Source organism: Homalodisca vitripennis, chromosome 1 (genome assembly GCF_021130785.1).
Source record: "Homalodisca vitripennis isolate AUS2020 chromosome 1, UT_GWSS_2.1, whole genome shotgun sequence".
Lineage (NCBI taxonomy): Eukaryota > Metazoa > Arthropoda > Insecta > Hemiptera > Cicadellidae > Homalodisca > Homalodisca vitripennis.
The window spans coordinates 187,766,396-187,788,675 of record NC_060207.1 but is presented as its reverse complement, the minus strand read 5'-3'; the positions used below and the strand labels follow the sequence as shown (position 1 = coordinate 187,788,675).

The window sequence follows — 22,280 nt, the reverse complement described above, 5'->3', positions numbered from 1 at the left end:
AATGCAAAGTGCGCAGCTTTGCTTCCTGTTATTAATATTCTTCTAAAATATCACACACTTATATTTAATTACAAAGTGGCGTTGATATAAACATCCTTCTTTGTGAAAGGTTTTTAAAATACAACGTTCTGGAAGTTCGATACTGTATAATAAACAATGCGAGTTCTCTTGAATGGGGTAAGAAACTTTGTTGGGTAACCATAATGTTTAATCCAAGTATTAAATAAGTTGTCCAATTAATTCTTGAGGGAGGATATTCTTATGTACTATTATGTCTTTGTGTCTTATCATGCATGTTTGTAGAACCTCCTTATGAGATATTTGTAAATTATTAATTTAAAACTTGTGTGGATTTTGAATTTGGTTTATGCCTTTAAAAAGAGCATTCATCGAATTTTTGGTTATGCTCCATTGCATAGGCCGGGATAGGATTTGATTTAATTTGTAGGTTTGCATCGCTGCGGTTTTTGTTCATTCTAATACACAATTGAGTTACTGTCTGACCAATGTAGTCTTTTGGACAGTTTTTACACGACAATTGGTAAACTACAACTACATTGGTAAACAATTCACAAGTAATTGTACCAATTAATTATCGGATCATTTCTTTTTGTTGTGCTGCTACAGAAACCTTTTGAATGTATTATTAAATTGCACGTTTGCAGCGTGACTTAGCCTACAATAAGGTTCACAGGCAAAAGGTTTGTTGCAATTTTGGGTTAGTTCATCAGAGGGTAATTTAGGTTTTATAATAAATAACTAGAGCTGTTTACTACATTTTACAAATTTTGAGGCTTTAAAAAAATTACTTTAGGTGGATTACACAAATGGGTGAATAACACAGCAATGTTCAGATGTAAAGTATAATTTATTGTGAACCTTTATAGAATACTTCCAGTTTATTATAAAAATTAATATTAACTCCAGAATTTATCCTGAAAATAAGTTTTCCCAACAAATAGTTTTTATAGTTGACATTCAACAGATTCCATACTCTTTAATGGGAGCATTAACAATTAAGCTAATGGCTAAAAATCATTAAAATAGCTGAAAATTGCATTATTATTCTCTAATGTTGTTTAAGATCCACAGCACGTAATCAGAGACCATCGTGTAGACGCCGGGCATGTCGGTGTCGGCACAGTACGTCGGACCGAAAGAGACGACTCCAATGATGAAGTACTTCGGTGGAGACTCCACGGAGATGGGTGCCATGAGGGGACCTCCCGAGTCCCCATTGCAGGAATCTTTCCCGATGATACCTCCTGCACATATCTGGTTGCTACTTATCATCATCCCTTTGTTCTTGTACATCTCGACACACTGGCGATGATTACTGATCTTAACCATTATCGTTTGTAAAATGGAACTGCCTCGCTTCAAAACTGCCAACAATAATACTGGTCATGTTAACATGTTGCTCTATTTAAGTCTAATACACACATTAACATACGTTCTAATTAACAGTTAGCCATTTTATAAAGATTTGTGTTGAATTTGTGTCTGTTTAAGAACATGTTAGAATAATATTGTACAGAATTATTTAATTCTGGGCGTAACTTTTGGTACATATTCGTAAAAAATGTTTTAGTTAGTTGATATCAGCATTTTTTTATTTATAATTTTCGTGATAAACACATGATAGTGTAGGTGTAGTAGGCTCTGACATGATGTAAAGAGACGAGGGTGTGCTCGTATACTAGACGAAAACAGGTAAGCCGCGCGTTACTCAGCAACGACAAGCTTACTCTCTCTTCAGTACAACTCCCTTGTCTTTTCTCGCAGTATTGTAATAGTATTATGATCTTTTAATCTATTTTTGTTACATTGCATTCTGTTTTTAATATTACAATTTTTCTACAATCACTCTTATATGATGAAATTTTAAGTGAATTAGACACCTTACCTTTATTAAAGTACGTTTTATATTGTACTGAATCATATTGTGCTGAACAGTTTTACAATAAGTTTCTAAAATAAATAAATCATTATTGTTTAAATCTGCATTTGTATTGATTACTTACATAATTATGTAATATTTAATTATTAAAATACGGTTTAGTATCACTTATTACTAAAACTGTTTACTAGGGAAGTAAATGAAACGTTGAAACTTTTGGGCAAAACTGTTCGTAATGAATTGATTCATTAAATAATCCAACAGGAATTTAAACTTAATTTGAATTATTCCTAATAAAACTTGTTTAAACAGCCAATATGTGTTTTCTAAACAGAAAATAAAGGCTGCTTTGTATGCATTTAGTTTTTTAATATTAATGTTTTAAATTAATACGAATTGTTAACGTCATTCATATAACTAATACGTCCTTTAATTAATACTCACACGTAAACATCTATCATTGTTAAATTTTTATATACTACTAGTTGTTATCCGCGACTTCGAACTCAATTTTGTAGGCTTTGCACGTATATGTTCACTTCTGGTTCGAGTAAATTATTGTATTCCGACGCTATGTTTGAGTTTGCCTTGTTAATATGATCGAGAAATTACGATAAAGAGTTTATATTTATGGCCATTGTAGTTTATTCCGGTCTTAGTATTTCTTTTGCTAACGCATAGTTTATTTATCCATGTTTGTCACCTCGCCTACGTGCGCTAAGGACCTTAACACTTGTCCCCTTATATCGTGCACTGATTATATGGATGACATTTAGAAATTTACCAACAAAATGTTTATTCTGTTAACTTTAAAATCCGCAGAAAGAATTTTAATATTTTAACGTATATAAAAGTACCTCATTATGCGGATAAAGTTAATATTTTAATAAAGTTTAGTCATCATAACACAATCATATCTTTTTCTTTAGAAAGTTGTAAATAAATATATATATATATTGTAAATAATAAATTTTGTACTTTTCCTGAAAACCTTTAACAAAAAACCAGTTCGTCACTCAATGTTTTATTGGCACACGCTAAAGATAATGGTAATGAAAATTTGTATTGCAATAATATACGCATAAAACGTTCTGTGTAGTACCAGAGGGACCATGAGGAAAGTACAGTATTGTATATAAATAATCTCTTAGTAAACAGATCTAAGTATGTATTAGTTTGATGCGTTTTTGCCAACTAAACGATTGCTAAGTCTATATGTTTTGTTAAGGATTAATAAAATTAGTGATTAAAAAGTTGTGAAGCGTTGAATATCCAGTGTAGCTCAAACGCTGTGTATTTATGAATTATGTACTTTCAAATGGTCTATTAATGTATTAAGAGTATAAATATTATATTCCGTGACCAAATACACATGCATAATTTCAATATAAAACAGTTTTAAAATTAAATTAAATAAAAAATACCTTTATTAAAGAGGTGAGGTTAGGACTATTATACCCTCTCTACCACTCAACCGAATATCGCATACAGTCAATTTCCAATATTCTGATACAATTTCGGTAAATTAGTAACTTATACTTTAAATAGAAAATAACAAAGTTGCTTAACATAAAACAATTAAATGAACTTTAAGTAAACATCTATATACAGAAATTAATTTTAAATAAAATACTTAAGAAAAACAATATATATATATATACATCTAGTAATAAATGTAAGAAAAATAAAAAAGAAGAACAAGAAGCAAATACACATTCAATCACTGCAACACACCGATTGACGACATGTCCACAAGCGGCGCCACCCGTCACCCTCGTTTAATCTCGAGAAAGTTCAGATTGATGCATCTACCAGTGTAGCTATGGTGGGAAGGGTTGATTCAATACGAATGTTGGTCCACCTCCAGTTCACCTTCCGCTGAGTGGGGCGTCTGAAATGTGACGCAGTCACAGACTTCACTCTGGAATCAACGTGCGTCTGGAGAGAAAAAAGTCGGCGACGAAGAAGCTCAAAACGAACTCTGCAATCTTGTTGACATCAGAGACACCTAGGCACGTAGAACTACGGTATGTGCAGAAAACTCACTTGTTTCACCATGATTTTGTGATCATGTCTGAAACATCGTAGTGCACTCGATTGTGCACCTGATGAGACAATGAGAATACCTCTTCACATATATTAAATTTTGTGTAGTTTCGGTGTCGCTGATGTCGAAATAACCTAAGTCAGATTTCAGCCTAATAAGCGGAAGGTGAAATATTCAAGTAACCTGCCCAGAACTAGCTTATATTTTAATTTAATTTTTATGGGAACCCAAATTGGAGCTGAACTCAGCACTCGTATCTACCACCCGTATGTCTTCCCAACACCATATTTAACAATATACTGTATGGATTAAAAACATAACTGTCGGCACTATGCCTTATGTTTATTTATTTGGAAATTGCAGTGCACGATATTTAAGACTAATTCAAATTATGATTTCCATATGTTACTTACATATGTCACGAATTCCCCATCCGGCTACTTCCAAAGTCTTCCCTTCGTAGGCAATTCGTTGAAATATTTCATAAACCGGAAGGCAAATGGGTGAAACAAAATCTGGAATATAAAACGTATTTTATAACAGGCTATCTTTTAAAAACTAAATAATATTAAAATAAAAAAATTAGTCGACTGTTTTTTTACTGAAATTTACGAAATTTGTAAGTTCTCTTTACAAAGTCATAGTTTTATGTAAGTATTTATGGCATGTGTCAAGTGCAAGGTGTGTCAAATGAAAGTTTGGAAATGGTTAATAAGTTAAATAAGCCTGAAGATAAACATTGGATCCCATAGTTTTTTTGTTTTGTTTTTTATAGAGCGTGCAGGAGTTTACACTTTCTAACGGAGTTTAATATGAAGGTCTTTATAGATCAGCTTATTTAAACGAACTAGAACCACGAATACTGAATATGAGCCGAGAAAGATATCAATTCATCCAAAATCTTCTTTTGACAAGAAATTCTTAAAACATAAGAACAAATATTATTTTGAATAGCCTCTTGATAAAACTGAATCATTTTCCAATTAGTTCACTCTCAAATTAGTTCAAACTATCCAAATTTAAGTGCTTGAACATCATGAAAACTTCGAGTACCTCAGTTTTCCATGAAATAATATACCGGTAATTAATACTATGACAGTTTTTGGATAACTTTTTTGAAATCATCCAAAGTCTGTGTCTTTCTCATTCCCGCGCAAGGAATTAAAAAAACGAATAAATACGAAAAAAGACCAGCTTGCAGTTTATTATATTGTTCTGTTGTCGTTCTACAATTCAAGTCATACAAATTATAAATTTGACATAAAATGAGTTTGTGAAAAGTAATACATTTTATTTTGTAGAAACATTGATCATATACATTTACCAAGGAAGTGTTTTAGTAGAAATTCTTGTTACCGTTGAATCGTATTGGACTGGCCATTCTCAGAAGACAAATATCATTTTGGCGAACAAATCTGTCATAATTTTCATGACATTTGTGTTCTTCAACTTGAATATCCTGCACGGGAGGAGCGCAGACGCGACGATCACAGTCAGGATTTGTGTATATTCTGTGTTCACCTAGGCGGACTGATATCCTGCACAAACATACAATAGTCTGATACAAAACAGCATAAGTGATACTTTGTGTTCACCTAGGCGGACTGATATCCTGCACAAATATACAATAGCCTTATACAAAACAGCTTAAGTGATACTTTGTGTTCACCTAGGCGGACTGATATCCTGCACAAACATACAATAGTCTGATACAAAGCAGCATAAGTGATGCATTGTGTTCATCTAGGCGGCCTGATATCCTGCACAAATATACAATAGTCTGATACAAAACAGCTTAAGTGATACTTTGTGTTCACCTAGGCGGACTGATATCCTGCACAAACATACAATAATCTGATACAAAACAGCATAAGTGATAACACAAATTTTCACATTAAACATATGATATTTTAAACAATCGTACTTTATTTAGAGACAATTTTATCATATTGGATCTATAGACGATATAGCCTGAACGATATACATTAAATCTAAATCTAAAGTCAATCAAGCTACTGCAAAAGCTAGGAGAGGGAGAGATTTTGGGAAGTTAACGTCAAAATACGGATGTCATAAACAAGTTCAAACACGTTTTTCATCCCCATTCCCAAGAGGGATTAGTAAAAGGTTGTAGAAGTTTAGGGAATTATTATTAATCACCTTGAACGGTATTGTCAGTATCGGTTCCCTTCTTATCATTCGTTTCTTTCGTTTCATATACCTACGTGATTCTTTGAACAAAGAAAACAAAGTCACTTTAGTAGTTCCAGTGATTGAAAATGATTTACATCTCCTATTGTTAAGTTTTATTACAACTGATACGCTTGTGAACTCTAACAATACACATATAATGATTTACTGTTCTTATTATAAAGAGTTTTATCTATTCGTTCTAATTAATGTTCTAGTTGTAATGCTACCGCGTCGAGCTTCGCTTGCTTTCTGATATTGTTTTCGATAAATAATCAAATAAAATGTCACTGTTAGGGATACAGAAATAATATACTAATTTAATATTAATTCTATTAGGAACAGTTTTATTCTCCCCTCTGCAACAAATATAAATTACATTTTACATGCAATATGTTTTAATTTCATACTTTTTTTCAATATATTTTCTGGGGTGCTGTTTTTTTTTCTTTTTTTTTACTTTTTTTAGCGTTTCTAATGATCTGAAACTAACAAATTTAACTGAAACCAATATTTTAGTGTTTTGGTAATTCGAGATTTTCGCTACATGACTTACAAAATAACTTACTATTATGAAAGAACTAAATTTAAATACAAATTAGACGACTTTTAAAACTTTAATTGAGTTTGAAAATGCGTGTGCAGAAAAATATAGAATCCTAATTTAAACGTGTATGTGAAAAATTGTATATAAATATTGGAAACTGAAATAGTTGACTGAAATTCCAAAATCGTTTTCAGGTACGAAGTAAAAATTTGTAAAATTACAAATAACAGTTAGTAGACGCCATAATTAATCAAAATGAACAACCTTTGTGACAAAATTGGCAATGACCGTAAACGGAGATTTTTTTACAAAACCACAAAGGCTACAATAAAATGAACATTTCCCCAAAAAACAGAAAGTCAATGTTCTGGGCCAAATTAATACTTTATATTATTGACTATAAAACAATTCACAAGTGAAAAAAATAAAAACAGCGCAATAGAACTTGTGAAACTCCAATTATAAATATAAACTTAATTAAAACAAGACCTATGTTAATACGACTAGAGTTAATACCAAATACACTTCTAGTTAAAAATATCAAATACATCTATATAGTACTTCATTATTTGTATTTCTAGTACAATACACAATACTTATAATACAAAACTTGTTAGCAGTACATACAATGGTATCCCCATCCTCCTCGGTCCACAGTGGGCGGCTGTGAGGATGTATTTTTCGCTGATAATGGTTCCACCGCACTCAGAAACATTTCGCATCTTGTTATCGATTTTTCCTGCAATTTTTCATTATAATAGTTATAGTTTTAATACTATACTAATTAACTAGATGTAACAAAACCTAAGGGTGATTTTATGCAATCATGTTTGTTCGAATGTGCATTTGGAATTATATAAGAAATAATCGCATATTATAAATGATTGAATTTGATTGAAATATTTAATATAAAAATAAAATTTAATATTGATATGAAATTCTGCACATTATTACAGGACATGTAGCAAATATTTATTCTGTTAATAGTGATAAGCGTCTCTTAGAAATCTAGTATATTTAACACCTAAACTTTCCGCGTTTTTTTTTTTTTTTGTTTTGTTTTTTACTTTTCCTTGTAATTTGCGGTGCAAGAACACATTTTGGCGATCGTAACAAAATAAATTTTAAAGTCTTTATATCTTAAGTAATTGGTTCGATGTCGAGTTTTCATACTTTGCAAAAATCTAGTTTAGCAAAAGATATGAATGCATAAATTTGTTTTATATATCCATGGCTCTTCCAACGTAAACCGTAGAACAAACTACACGCGTTGAAATGGAGAGACAAAATTTGATCAACCTGATTTATACTAAAAGATGTATGGTGAAGTTTTTGTTATTATACAGGTAAAGATTTAAGTAAATTCAAAATACCTTTAGTGATTATACCCAAACCTATTCAGAATCTCTTACTGGATTTCAGATCAATTTTCCTCTAAATGTCTTAATATTAGGATATTTTATACTTTACTATATACAGGGTGTTTAAAAAAGAATATACGTATTTCCAATAAACATACTCGTATTTATTAAACTTCAAGACTTTAGACGAATATTAAACTTTACACTTATATTCATGAACCTCTCAAGTTCAGGTTACAGATGTTCAAAATGTCTTTTATCAGCGACTATAGTTTAAACACACAAGTTACGCTATTTTAAATTACTGGCTTTTTATCAATCTAAAGTTACGAAATTCTACTTTGTCATTGGGCTACACCACATGTTGTGCTGATTAAAACAATAGTAACAGCGTCAAATTGATTTTTCAAATATTGTAAATGTTAATTAAATACCATAACATGTGTGGCGTTAATTGATTATTCGTCGATTTTTGCTATTGACATTTTTCTATTTAGAATGTCATCTTAACTAGGTACAAGAATTAACAAAAATAATTAAGTAAAAGGTTGGTCACTAAATACATGTAAAATCCAAGATTTCGCTAATTTAACTAATAATTAAATTACACTATTGAAACTTCAATATAATCTAAAATATTACGTTGCACAATTTGTTCACGTAGAAAAATATTGGCATTTCCAATATGAATTGTGGGATATTAATGAGTATTGAAGTTTTTTTTTTTCATTTGAATAACATGGATCGAAAGTACAAACAAACTGGTAAGTTTTCTTGATACATACGAGTATGACCGTTATGAAGTTTGTTAGCTTTCTAAACAGTAGTTTCTTACGTTTATATATGAGGCGAATTATCCAAGGGTTATATGTCCTATCCTGTCATTGTCTCCCACTAGCATTTATAATTTCTCAGTTTGTACTATGAAAATGACAAGTATTACTTACGTTTATATATGAGGCGAACTATCCAAGGGTTATATGTCCTATCCTGTCATTGTCTCCCACTTGCATTTATAATTTATCAGTTTGTGCTATGAAAATGACAAGTATTACTTTACGTTTATATATGAGGCGAATTATCCAAGGTTATATGTCCTATCCTGTCATTGTCTCCCACTTGCATTTATAATTTATCAGTTTGTGCTATGAAAATGACAAGTATTACTTACGTTTTATATATGAGGCGAACTATCCAAGGGTTATATGTCCTATCCTGTCATTGTCTCCCACTTGCATTTATAATTTATCAGTTTGTGATATGAAAATGACAAGTATTACTTACGTTTATATATGAGGCGAACTATCCAAGGGTTATATGTCCTATCCTGTCATTGTCTCCCACTTGCATTTATAATTTATCAGTTTGTGCTATGAAAATGACAAGTATTACTTACGTTTATATATGAGGTGAATTATCCAAGGGTTATATGTCCTATCCTGTCATTGTCTCCCACTTGCATTTATAATTTATCAGTTTGTGCTATGAAAATGACAAGTATTACTTACGTTTATATATGAGGCGAACTATCCAAGGGTTATATGTCCTATCCTGTCATTGTCTCCCACTTGCATTTATAATTTATCACTTTATGCTATGAAAATGACAAGTATTACTTACGTTTATATATGAGGCGAACTATCCAAGGGTTTATATGTCCTAATATCCTGTCATTGTCTCCCACTTGCATTTATAATTTATCAGTTTGTGCTATGAAAATGACAAGTATTACTTACGTTTTATATATGAGGCGAACTATCCAAGGGTTATATGTCCTATCCTGTCATTGTCTCCCACTTGCATTTATAATTTATCAGTTTGTGCTATGAAAATGACAAGTATTACTTACGTTTATATATGAGGCGAACTATCCAAGGGTTATATGTCCTATCCTGTCATTGTCTCCCACTTGCATTTATAATTTATCAGTTTGTGCTATGAAAATGACAAGTATTACTTACGTTTATATATGAGGCGAATTATCCAAGGGTTTATATGTCCTATCCTGTCATTGTCTCCCACTTGCATTTATAATTTATCAGTTTGTGCTATGAAAATGACAAGTATTACTTACGTTTATATATGAGGCGAATTATCCAAGGGTTATATATGTCCTATCCTGTCCATTGTCTCCCACTTGCATTTATAATTTATCAGTTTGTGCTATGAAAATGACAAGTATTACTTACGTTTATATATGAGGCGAACTATCCAAGGGTTATATGTTCCTATCCTGTCATTGTCTCCCCTTGCATTTATAATTTATCAGTTTGTGCTATGAAAATGACAAGTATTACTTACGTTTATGTATGAGGCGAACTATCCAAGGGTTATATGTCCTATCCTGTCATTGTCTCCCACTTGCATTTATAATTTATCAGTTTGTGCTATGAAAATGACAAGTATTACTTACGTTTATATATGAGGCGAACTATCCAAGGGTTATATGTCCTATCCTGTCATTGTCTCCCACTTGCATTTATAATTTATCAGTTTGTGCTATGAAAATGACAAGTATTATTTACGTTTATATAAATGAGCTAATTATCCAAGGGTTATATGTCCTATCCTGTCATTGTCTCCCACTTGCATTTATAATTTATCAGTTTGTGCTATGAAAATGACAAGTATTACTTACGTTTATATATGAGGCGAACTATCCAAGGGTTATATGTCCTATCCTGTCATTGTCTCCCACTTGCATTTATAATTTATCAGTTTGTGCTCTGAAAATGACAAGTATTACTTACGTTTTATATATGAGGCGAAATATCCAAGGGTTATATGTCCTATCCTGTCATTGTCTCCCCCTTGCATTTATAATTTATCAGTTTGTGCTATGAAAATGACAAGTATTACTTACGTTTATATATGAGGCGAACTATCCAAGGGTTATATGTCCTAATCCTGTCATTGTCTCCCACTTGCATTTATAATTTATCAGTTTGTGCTATGAAAATGACAAGTATTACTTACGTTTATATATGAGGCGAACTATCCAAGGGTTATATGTTCCTATCCTGTCATTGTCTCCCACTTGCATTTATAATTTATCAGTTTGTGCTATGAAAATGACAAGTATTACTTACGTTTATATATGAGGCGAACTATCCAAGGGTTATATGTCCTATCCTGTCATTGTCTCCCACTTGCATTTATAATTTATCAGTTTGTGCTATGAAAATGACAAGTATTACTTACGTTTATATATGAGGCGAACTATCCAAGGGTTATATGTCCTATCCTGTCATTGCCTCCCACTTGCATTTATAATTTATCAGTTTGTGCTATGAAAATGACAAGTTATTACTTACGTTTATATATGAGGCGAACTATCCAAGGGTTATATGTCCTATCCTGTCATTGTCTCCCACTTGCATTTATAATTTATCAGTTTGTGCTATGAAAATGACAAGTATTACTTACGTTTTATATATGAGGCGAACTATCCAAGGGTTATATGTCCTATCCTGTCATTGTCTCCCACTTGCATTTATAATTTATCAGTTTGTGCTATGAAAATGACAAGTATTACTTACGTTTATATATGAGGCGAATTATCCAAGGGTTATATGTCCCTATCCTGTCATTGTCTCCCACTTGCATTTATAATTTTATCAGTTTGTGCTATGAAAATGACAAGTATTACTTACGTTTAATATATGAGGCGAACTATCCAAGGGTTATATGTCCTATCCTGTCATTGTTCTCCCACTTGCATTTATAATTTATCAGTTTGTGCTATGAAAATGACAAGTATTACTTACGTTTATATATGAGGCGAATTAATCCTAGGGTTATATGTCCTATCCTGTCATTGTCTCCCACTTGCATTTATAATTTATCAGTTTGTGCTATGAAAATGACAAGTATTACTTACGTTTATATATGAGGCGAATTATCCAAGGGTTATATGTCCTATCCTGTCATTGTCTCCCACTTGCATTTATAATTTATCAGTTTGTGCTATGAAAATGACAAGTATTACTTACGTTTATATATGAGCGAATTATCCAAGGGTTATATGTCCTATCCTTCATTGTTCTCCCACTTGCATTTATAATTTATCATTTGTGCTATGAAAATGACAAGTATTACTTACGTTATATATGAGGCGAACTATCCAAGGGTTATATGTCCTATCCTGTCATTGTCTCCCACTTGCATTTATAATTTATCAGTTTGTGCTATGAAAATGACAAGTATTACTTACGTTTTATATATGAGGCGAACTATCCAAGGGTTATATGTCCTATCCTGTCATTGTCTCCCACTTGCATTTATAATTTATCAGTTTGTGCTATGAAAATGACAAGTATTACTTACGTTTATATATGAGGCGAATTATCCAAGGGTTATATGTCCTATCCTGTCATTGTCTCCCACTTGCATTTATAATTTATCAGTTTTGTGCTATGAAAATGACAAGTATTACTTACGTTTATATATGAGGCGAATTATCCAAGGGTTATATTTCCTATCCTGTCATTGTCTCTCCACTAGCATTTATAATTTCTCAGTTTGTAGTATGAAAATGACAAGTATTACTTACGTTTATATATGAGGCGAACTATCCAAGGATACTTTCCTAACCCTGGCATTGTCTCTCCCTAGCATTTATAATTTCTCAGTTTGCACTATGAAATTACAAGTATTACTTACGTTTATATATGAGGCGAACTATCCAAGGATACTGTCCTAACCTGGCATTGTCTCTCCCCTAGCATTTATAATTTCTCAGTTTGTAGTATGAAAATGACAAGTATTACTTACGTTTATATATGAGGCGAGCTATCCAAGGATACTGTCCTAACCCTGGCATTGTCTCTCCCTAGCATTTATAATTTCTCAGTTTGTAGTATGAAAATGACAAGTATTACTTACGTTTATATATGAGGCGAACTATCCAAGGATACTGTCCTTACCCTGGCATTGTCTCTCCCTAGCATTTATAATTTCTCAGTTTGTAGTATGAAAATGACAAGTATTACTTACGTTTATATATGAGGCGAGCTATCCAAGGATACTGTCCTAACCTGGCATTGTCTCTCCCTAGCATTTATAATTTCTCAGTTTGTAGTATGAAAATGACAAGTATTACTTACGTTTATATATGAGGCGAGCTATCCAAGGATACTGTCCTAACCCTGGCATTGTATCTCCCTAGCATTTATAATTTCTCAGTTTGTAGTATGAAAATGACAAGTATTACTTACGTTTATATATGAGGCGAGCTATCCAAGGATACTGTCCTAACCCTGACATTGTATCTCCCTAGCATTTATAATTTCTCAGTTTGTAGTATGAAAATGACAAGTATTACTTACGTTTATATATGAGGCGAGCTATCCAAGGATACTGTCCTAACCTGGCATTGTCTCTCCCTAGCATTTATAATTTCTCAGTTTGTAGTATGAAAATGACAAGTATTACTTACGTTTATATATGAGGCGAGCTATCCAAGGATACTGTCCTAACCCTGACATTGTATCTCCCTAGCATTTATAATTTCTCAGTTTGTAGTATGAAAATGACAAGTATTACTTACGTTTATATATGAGGCGAGCTATCCAAGGATACTGTCCTAACCCTGGCATTGTCTCTCCCTAGCATTTATAATTTCTCAGTTTGTAGTATGAAAATGACAAGTATTACTTACGTTTATATATGAGGCGAACTATCCAAGGATACTGTCCTAACCCTGGCATTGTCTCTCCCTAGCATTTATCATTTCTCAGTTTGTAGTATGAAAATGACAAGTATTACTTACGTTTATATATGAGGCGAGCTATCCAAGGATACTGTCCTAACCCTGACATTGTATCTCCCTAGCATTTATCATTTCTCAGTTTGTAGTATGAAAATGACAAGTATTACTTACGTTTATATATGAGGCGAGCTATCCAAGGATACTGTCCTAACCCTGGCATTGTATCTCCCTAGCATTTATAATTTCTCAGTTTGTACTATGAAAATGACAAGTATTACTTACGTTTATATATGAGGCGAGCTATCCAAGGATACTGTCCTAACCTGGCATTGTCTCTCCCTAGCATTTATAATTTCTCAGTTTGTAGTATGAAAATGACAAGTATTACTTACGTTTATATATGAGGCGAGCTATCCAAGGATACTGTCCTAACCTGGCATTGTCTCTCCCTAGCATTTATAATTTCTCAGTTTGCACTATGAAAATTACAAGTATTACTTACGTTTATATATGAGGCGAACTATCCAAGGATACTGTCCTAACCTGTCATTGTCTCCCCCCTAGCATTTATAATTTCTCAGTTTGCACTATGAAATTACAAGTATTACTTACGTTTATATATGAGGCGAACTATCCAAGGATACTGTCCTAACCTGTCATTGTCTCCCACTTGCATTTATAATTTCTCAGTTTGCACTATGAAATTACAAGTATTACTTACGTTTATATATGAGGCGAACTATCCAAGGATACTGTCCTAACCTGGCATTGTCTCCCCCTAGCATTTATAATTTCTCAGTTTGCACTATGAAATTACAAGTATTACTTACGTTTATATATGAGGCGAACTATCCAAGGATACTGTCCTAACCTGGCATTGTCTCCCCCCTAGCATTTATAATTTCTCAGTTTGCACTATGAAATTACAAGTATTACTTACGTTTATATATGAGGCGAACTATCCAAGGATACTGTCCTAACCTGGCATTGTCTCTCCCTAGCATTTATAATTTCTCAGTTTGCACTATGAAAATGACAAGTATTACTTACGTTTATATATGAGGCGAGCTATCCAAGGATACTGTCCTAACCTGGCATTGTCTCCCCCTACTATTCTGTAATTGTCGGTCTTTCCACAATCAACGTTTCGTTCCAGAAGTTTCCAGTTAGGGTGGGATATTACGTCTGTAAACAATACAATTAGTTCAGTACATGCAAAACTTGACCAACTGTATTTTCTATGGAATTCTTGATAAATATCGTAAATACTAAATCTTATATGACACAGCAATTGTTGGAATACGTAGCAATCCATATTGATATTACAAATTAATGCGAATGTATGTTTGTTACGCTTTTACGTGAAAACTACTTAACCGATCCCCATGAAACTGTATACACATATTCTTGGATGTATTAGAATTAACATAGAATACTTTTTATTAATAAACTAAATTTAATATGTACGAAAAACAAACAAGATTTTGTCAAAAAATCTCAAAATTTAGGTACGGTACTTTAACGCCTAGACGGATTCCAGTAATGAAACCCCGAGTACTGCAATACCGTCACACTGTATTATCGATGGTCACGCTAACATCTAATCCAATCCAATCAATCCATCCAATTGATTATAATTTCAGCTGTTTGGAATTCTTCTATATTTAATGGTATTTTCTTCTGTCATTATTACATGCAGTGCAAAACTATTTGAATATTTGAGGTTAAGTGTCATTTTTGTGGTTGGATGCCATTTCATTATTTTTATATCTTACTCATTGATTCCAATTCTTACTCCGTTCTTTTTTAAAAATGCCTCGGAAGCGGAAATTTGGTCTATCCAAAAATTTGTCGCTGGCCCGTGCAGCAAAAGTTGCACTGAATCAAGAATCTGTGGTTCATGCAGAGCTGAGAAGATAACAGGAAGCACAGCGACAGTGTTATGGGAGCAGCCGAAACGCTCTGCAAGCACAAGTTCGTTTAGAAAGACAAGCTGCGCTGCACGCAGCTAGATAGCTTAAATGCGAGCGAAGCCGCGGGTAAAAGCTATAGTATGATATATTTTTTGGGCTGTGGAAACAGGAGTGCCATTAAACCATGCATTCATAGATTCGGCTAAGCGTTAGCAATGCCTTCCAAGCCTGAAAAAAATAATCTCTACATAAAAATATAAAATAATGATTTTTCTTGTTCGTTTATTATTATCTCGTAAAGTGTTTTGAGGTTTTGAGTTGTATACAACAGCATTACGAAAATAATTGGCGTAAATTCTGATGAATTCTTAGTTTGACTAAATTTGGCACTAATACAGTAACTAAGACATAGCTGAAATACTTCGTACACTAGTTTCTACCAATTTAGGGTTTCAAGATGGCAACTTTCAAAGTTTATCTCGAGTATTTCACAACACGAATTAAAATTGACACTTTTATACAATTTTAAAGCATTTTCAAGCAACTTTAATCTTTACCTATTTTTGATCTTAAAACCAAGATGATGGTGACTTTTCAAATGTTTTACAAGTACAGTATTCAATAGCCTTAGATCATCATTATAGAATTGTATATTTACAAAATTTAATAATTTAAGATTGTAGCCTAAGTGAAACAAGCACAAAATATTAAAAACAAATTTTAGTTTTATAAACAAAATTTTATCTTGCAAGGTTTTAAAATAATGGAGTTTCCAAATGTCTGAAAGTGATGCGATTATATTAACATGCTGACACCTTATAAAGATGTTGCAATGTTAAAAACTTTAATTATAGAACATTGGATCTTGTATTCAGTAATATTATTTGTCTCAGTGTTGTTCGAGAATCTGATGTTCTAGTTCCTGTAGATTACCACCTTCCAGTCTTGTTCGCCTGTCTGTGTGTTAAATGATGGGACAGGAAGCGTGAGGTTCCTTTTAACGAAGTTAAACATTATTTTTAAGTTCTGGTATCAATGACAGGTACGCACTGCGATAGTGTACTCCTTAGTAATGATGTTAATCATTCCGTAACAACTGTTTATTCGCTTTTTTATTCGTGTTTCAATGTACATGCAACGAGAAGTAGATCCTCTAAATATACCTATTGGTATGATGTTCAAATGATTAATCAAATTAAAGAAAAGGCCATATTTAGGACATTATACCTTAGGTCACGGAATCACTACACTTACAAAAATATCGGTGAATTCGAGAAACTATTAAAACCAAAATCTGGGAAGCGTAAATTAATTATTTGTCGAAAACTGAAGAATATTTAAAATGTGATTCATGAAAATTCTGGCAGTATGTAAGGTTAAGGAAAACAAGCAAATTGAACTCAAAAAATGAATTTGCTTGGGGGGGGGGCTGAAAAAGTTTTCTGACGGCATGGGTGTAATGTCGGCGTTTGCGCAAAATTTTGGTTAGAGGGATGGTGAAAATATAACGCCATATTTTTGGTATGGCTAGTTTGATAAATTCGCTAGAATCTACTCCGCTCCCTCTGACCCCTCGATACACCACACGTGAGCTCTCTACAGTACACTAAGGAAGGCAAGGTTACAGTTACGACTGTACTTGGCTATCCTGATGAGACTGTACGGAGATAAGGTGATTGTTTATCTTCTCAACGATGAAGCAAGAATCCTGTTGACTGTTACTCTAGTCAAGGGCGGATCCAGGATTTTTGTGAGGGGGGGGCGGTCTGAGATTTTGGGAGATTTTTTACACATATGATTCATGTTGGTAGTCAAAGCTCTGTAATTTGACATATAATGTTATTATTGTATACTAATGAAAAAAAGGGCTAAAGTGATAAATGAAAACAATGTAATATTTCCAATAAACTGTATATAATCTGACAAAAGTTGTAAAAATACAAAATTTTATCTTTAAAGTACAAAATCGAGTCTTCTGTTTTTTTGGCTTGCAAATCTGTTAATGACTTTTTCGGGGCATACTTCGATGTCCCTGTGCACGTTTAGCAGAGCGAGTCCAGTCAACCTATCCTCTGCCATCCTTGTTCTGATCCATGACTTCAATTTTCTCAGAGTTGAAAAAGATCGTTCTGCCGTTGCTGTTGGAAAAAACAATAAGTTCTAACAGATTGGCAAAAAAGGTCAAATGTTTCATACCAATGAAAAAAATACTTTTTACTAACAACCACACGATTTAAGAAAATACTATTAGTTTTACTGGTTTTAGAAATTATCTGCTAATAAATAATTTTGAAAAAATAGTATAAACAAAAATTACTTACCTATTGAAATTGGAAGAGTAAGCAGAATTTGTACCAAAGCCCTTAGAAGAGGGTAGCTGTTTTCATTTAATGCTTCAAAACATTTCATTGCTTTAGTTATAGTCTTAAATTCATTATAATTAGGAATGTTCTTGAGGGAGCATACTTCGTTCATAAGTTTCAGTAGCATTGTGTTTTTGTTCAATGACACTAAACTGCAATACTTCATACATATGGGCTCAAAACTAGATTTCATATCCACTATTTTGTCCAAGTTTGTCGGAACGGTTAGGTTCAGCATATAACACTCCAGTGAATCGCTTGAAAATCTATCTGTCATATCTGCAATAATGTTATCCAGGATTGTTATGTATGCGGATTTTTTCCAATGTTGTATTGTACATTCCCGACTGTCACTGGACGTTGAGGGGTAGTTTGGTCTATTTACTTGCTGTCCCACAATTCTTGGAATACGAACTTCTATGCCCATAGACTCCATAGTCTTTTCAGCAGTATTGAAAATCAGAGAAAAGAATTGATCAGGATTTTGCCTTTTATTCTGAAGTACTTTTATTGTGTGCATTACTTTGTCTCTTGCTGAACACCAGTCTATGGTTTCTGACTGAAGATATTTACTAAGAACACAGGTTGCATCCGTTATATCACTAAGACAATGCATAGTTATTATAAACTCGCAAGTGGAGATAGAGCACAATAAGCAATTTGCTTTGCTTGCTGTTGAGCTATCATTCCACTTTGAGACAATTTTAAGTGCCTCGGCTATTTTTGTTAGGTCTTCTGTAAACTCAAAAATTGATTCATGCCGTTCTACCCAACGGGTCTCACAATATCCTCTCATTTGATGTCCCAGTACTTTTTTCAAAATAGAGTTCCGTTTGGCCGAGGAGGTGAAAAATCTAGAAATCTCTTTTACAGTGCCTACTGCATTTCTCACGCTTTGGACTTTATTGCACTTTGAAATAGCCAAATTCAATGCATGATTACTGCAGCCACATAAGGTGCTGTTTATGGCAATTTTTTTAATTTCTGTCACTGCTCCTCGCATGTCAGACATATTGACAGAGCATCCATCACAACCGATCCCTACACAGTTATTCATGTTCAAACCAAGCTGTTGCATGAATTTCAGCACAGACTGTCCTAAAACCTCCCCCGTGATAACAGGTTCAACTTCTTGATCAGAATAGTTCGTACCCGTACCGTGGAGATCAACAAAACCTACAAAGTCTTCTCTTATAGCATTGTTATACAGGTAACGTAAACTAAGGCTTAGCTGAGAAGTATGAGACGCATCTGTTGATTCGTCAAATATTATGCTATAATATTTAGCTTCTGATACTCGTTGAGTTATCACTTCCAAAATTTCATCAGAACAACATTTTATAAGGCAGTTAGCTGTTGTCTTGCTGATGTAAGTGGCGTTTGCTCCTGCAGACTTCAAATGATCTTCAAGCTGAACATCCCCGCTATCTATTCTAAATCGCAAAAGTGCCCTGAAATTGCCGTCATTTTGTACTGGATCATCTCCAACTTCAATCAAACTGCCATCATCCCTATGACCTCTAAGGGGTATGTTCTGCCTACCATGCAACAAAATAGTTTTAATTATTGGCACAAGCCTTGCACGATTCTGCATGGTTTGGGCCTTCCTATTTTCGTTTAACAAATTAAGAATTTCTCCCTCAGGGTTTTCAAAAACAGATATAAAATGTTTGGCGTCAATTTCAGCATCTTTGTGATATTGTGTCGCTGCGTGACTTTCTAAATCTCCGTCCTTGCCTGAGAGTTTAGCATATTTCTGTAGAGGTTCAGTAACTAATTTCTTTAAAGAAACTGTATGCTGTCCTCCAACTAACTTTTGATGGCATAGTACTGCACAAAATTTACAAAATAGCCCTTGCTTAGCTTCTGAAAAAACTAACCATGGATACTTTTCAAAATGGCCAATATTAGCTTTTCTTTGTTCTTCCCGTCCTCGTTTTACATGAGAGGATGTAGGAAACTTAAAGTCCTTTTTAGGCTTCCAATGATTAGTAAAAATACTATACTTAGTATGGTCACTCATCTTAGAGATGTTGTTAATGTGAGACCCGATGTCGAAAGAGCACATGTTTTCGGAGATACTAACTTGTGAATTGGAGGATGATGGCGCCGATTGTGGTGGCAGCGGCACGTCTGTAACCTCATGCTGGGTGGAAACCTCAACATTTGAAGAAGGAACTTCACTGTCTAACTTTGGTCTTTTAACAAGATAACGATCCATATTGCACAAAAATCTGTTAACACTCAAAAAGCTATTAAACACAAGCGAACGGGTACTTCACGATATTCACGAACGTACGCACTGAATCAACTGAGTGGCCGTAGTAGGCGGTGTGGTGTAGGCCTATCGTTGGGGCGGGCGGACTAGGACGACTCATGCGCACGCACCGCTCCCCCACCCCTTCCGGTGATCATACGCACTGTTACCACCTCCCCTCTACTCATACACGAATTAAATCTACAATCTTAAGTACAAAATGTATGTTTGAAACACCGACAGTACCAATTACGAATAGTGTGGCCGATGAAAGCACCCTTTACTAACGAACAATATAGTATTACTTTAAGCTTAAATCTTTTATAAACAAACAAAAATTTGAATTTGTGACTACCGAGGGGGGGGGCGCGCGCCCCTCGCGCCCCCCCTCTGGATCCGCCCTTGACTCTAGTTCAGTCACACAATTATATTCTGTGAATGTGTTTGTCTGAAGCATTTACCTGTCAATTACTGATTATTCCCCCTTGACTGTGACACACTATCTTAAAATTTAATAATCATTTAGAATGATAACTTTTTAAAACCATTTTACTTTTAAACCATTATTAAATATAATTCAATTAAACATTATTATAGTTAGTAAGATATTTATTCTTAATTATTTTACTAGGCTAGTGTATCATAACGTCTTGGTTTCTTCATTTTTTATTGTTTTTCGCCAATTTAAAACACAAAGGGTTATTCGTGAAATCAATGTTCTGGCTTTAATAAATTTAGCTCCGTTTTATCAGAGGCTTTCATAATGTACCTATGGCCTTTTTATGCATGCTTGAAACTTGGTTTATATGTAGTTAGGAATACAAGGTTGAGAAGTTAGGTCAAAAATAAAACTTAAATTTGTCTAAGAAGATCAGAAAAGCCAAATTTGTTTTAATTTGTAACGGAAGTTTCAACATGTAACAATATCACATTAAAAACGTAACTGAAACTCACCTCTGCGTATCGCATTGTGGTTGGCAGTAGTAACATATGGCACCACTGACGTAAATATAACAATATAAACATGTACATTTGTGATAACCATGAATATTGAGCTAATAAGTAACCGCACTAGGAGACAAAAAGTTATGTTACTTTAGTTGTAGTGATGTTGAAGACTTTGAGTCGACAGACGATGGCCATAAACCGAACACAAAGGTTGGTAATGTCATTTGTTAGACTTTATCGTCTTATAGAACTCGATTAAACTATGTAACAGATTCTAGGAGAAGCAAATCCTACCAGTTTGGATCACTTGGCATAAAACTAACAACTACAGATTAACATCATTTAACAGGGTATAGGAAGTGACTCATCGCTCCACGAGCACATCTGGGAATTAAAAAAACAATTACTAATTACATTTGTTGCCAATCTTAAGTGTAATAGTATAATTCTTGACAAATTGTATCTTTTTCTATGTATTGGCAGTTTTACATCAAATCGAGGTATGTTCAAACTGTATAACTGCGTGTATTAATTTATCGTTATTGTTGTGTTATTAATTTATTTATTGGACTGGTTTCATTCATTTTGTGAAAGGGGTACGTAAATACATATGCATACACTTAAAAGTAGTATTTTATATAACGGTAAATTATATTTCTCTTATTTATACAGGATAGATTAGGTAGGTCCACGGCGACTTCAATATTAACAGTGGTTGCATGTACGGGATTGAAGGCGCTCGTACTAGAATCACAGCCAGTTCAGTAGACTTGTCAGGTGGAGTTGCAGGTACTGGATAGAAGGCGCTCGTACTAGAATCACAGCCAGTTCAGTAGACTTGTCAGGTGAGGTTGCAGGTACTGGATAGAAAGCGCTTGTACTAGAATCACAGCCAGTTCAGTAGACTTCTCCACGTTCCGTCGGTGGTGGCTCATAGTGCCTAATCTCACAGCGCCACAACGTTAATTTGCTCATAGCGCCACAGCTCATAGCGCCACAGATTTGGTCGCACAAGGACCGAATAAATAATCGCATCAACGCTCA

The 22,280-nt window shown here is 33.6% G+C and overlaps 1 protein-coding gene across 1 annotated transcript; it reads right to left on the bottom strand.

Annotated features, from left to right (window-relative positions):
- Positions 1–856: 856 nt before the first annotated feature.
- Positions 857–21,444, bottom strand: LOC124352922 (CLIP domain-containing serine protease 2-like). The gene is made up of 6 exons (XM_046802649.1): positions 21,243–21,444; positions 14,806–14,940; positions 7,312–7,423; positions 5,304–5,485; positions 4,361–4,462; positions 857–1,385 (listed from the first exon to the last, which is right to left on the bottom strand). The coding sequence occupies exons 1-6, from the start codon at positions 21,331–21,333 to the stop codon at positions 1,063–1,065; spliced, it is 945 nt and encodes a 314-aa protein (XP_046658605.1). The 5' UTR covers positions 21,334–21,444; the 3' UTR covers positions 857–1,062.
- Positions 21,445–22,280: the final 836 nt, after the last annotated feature.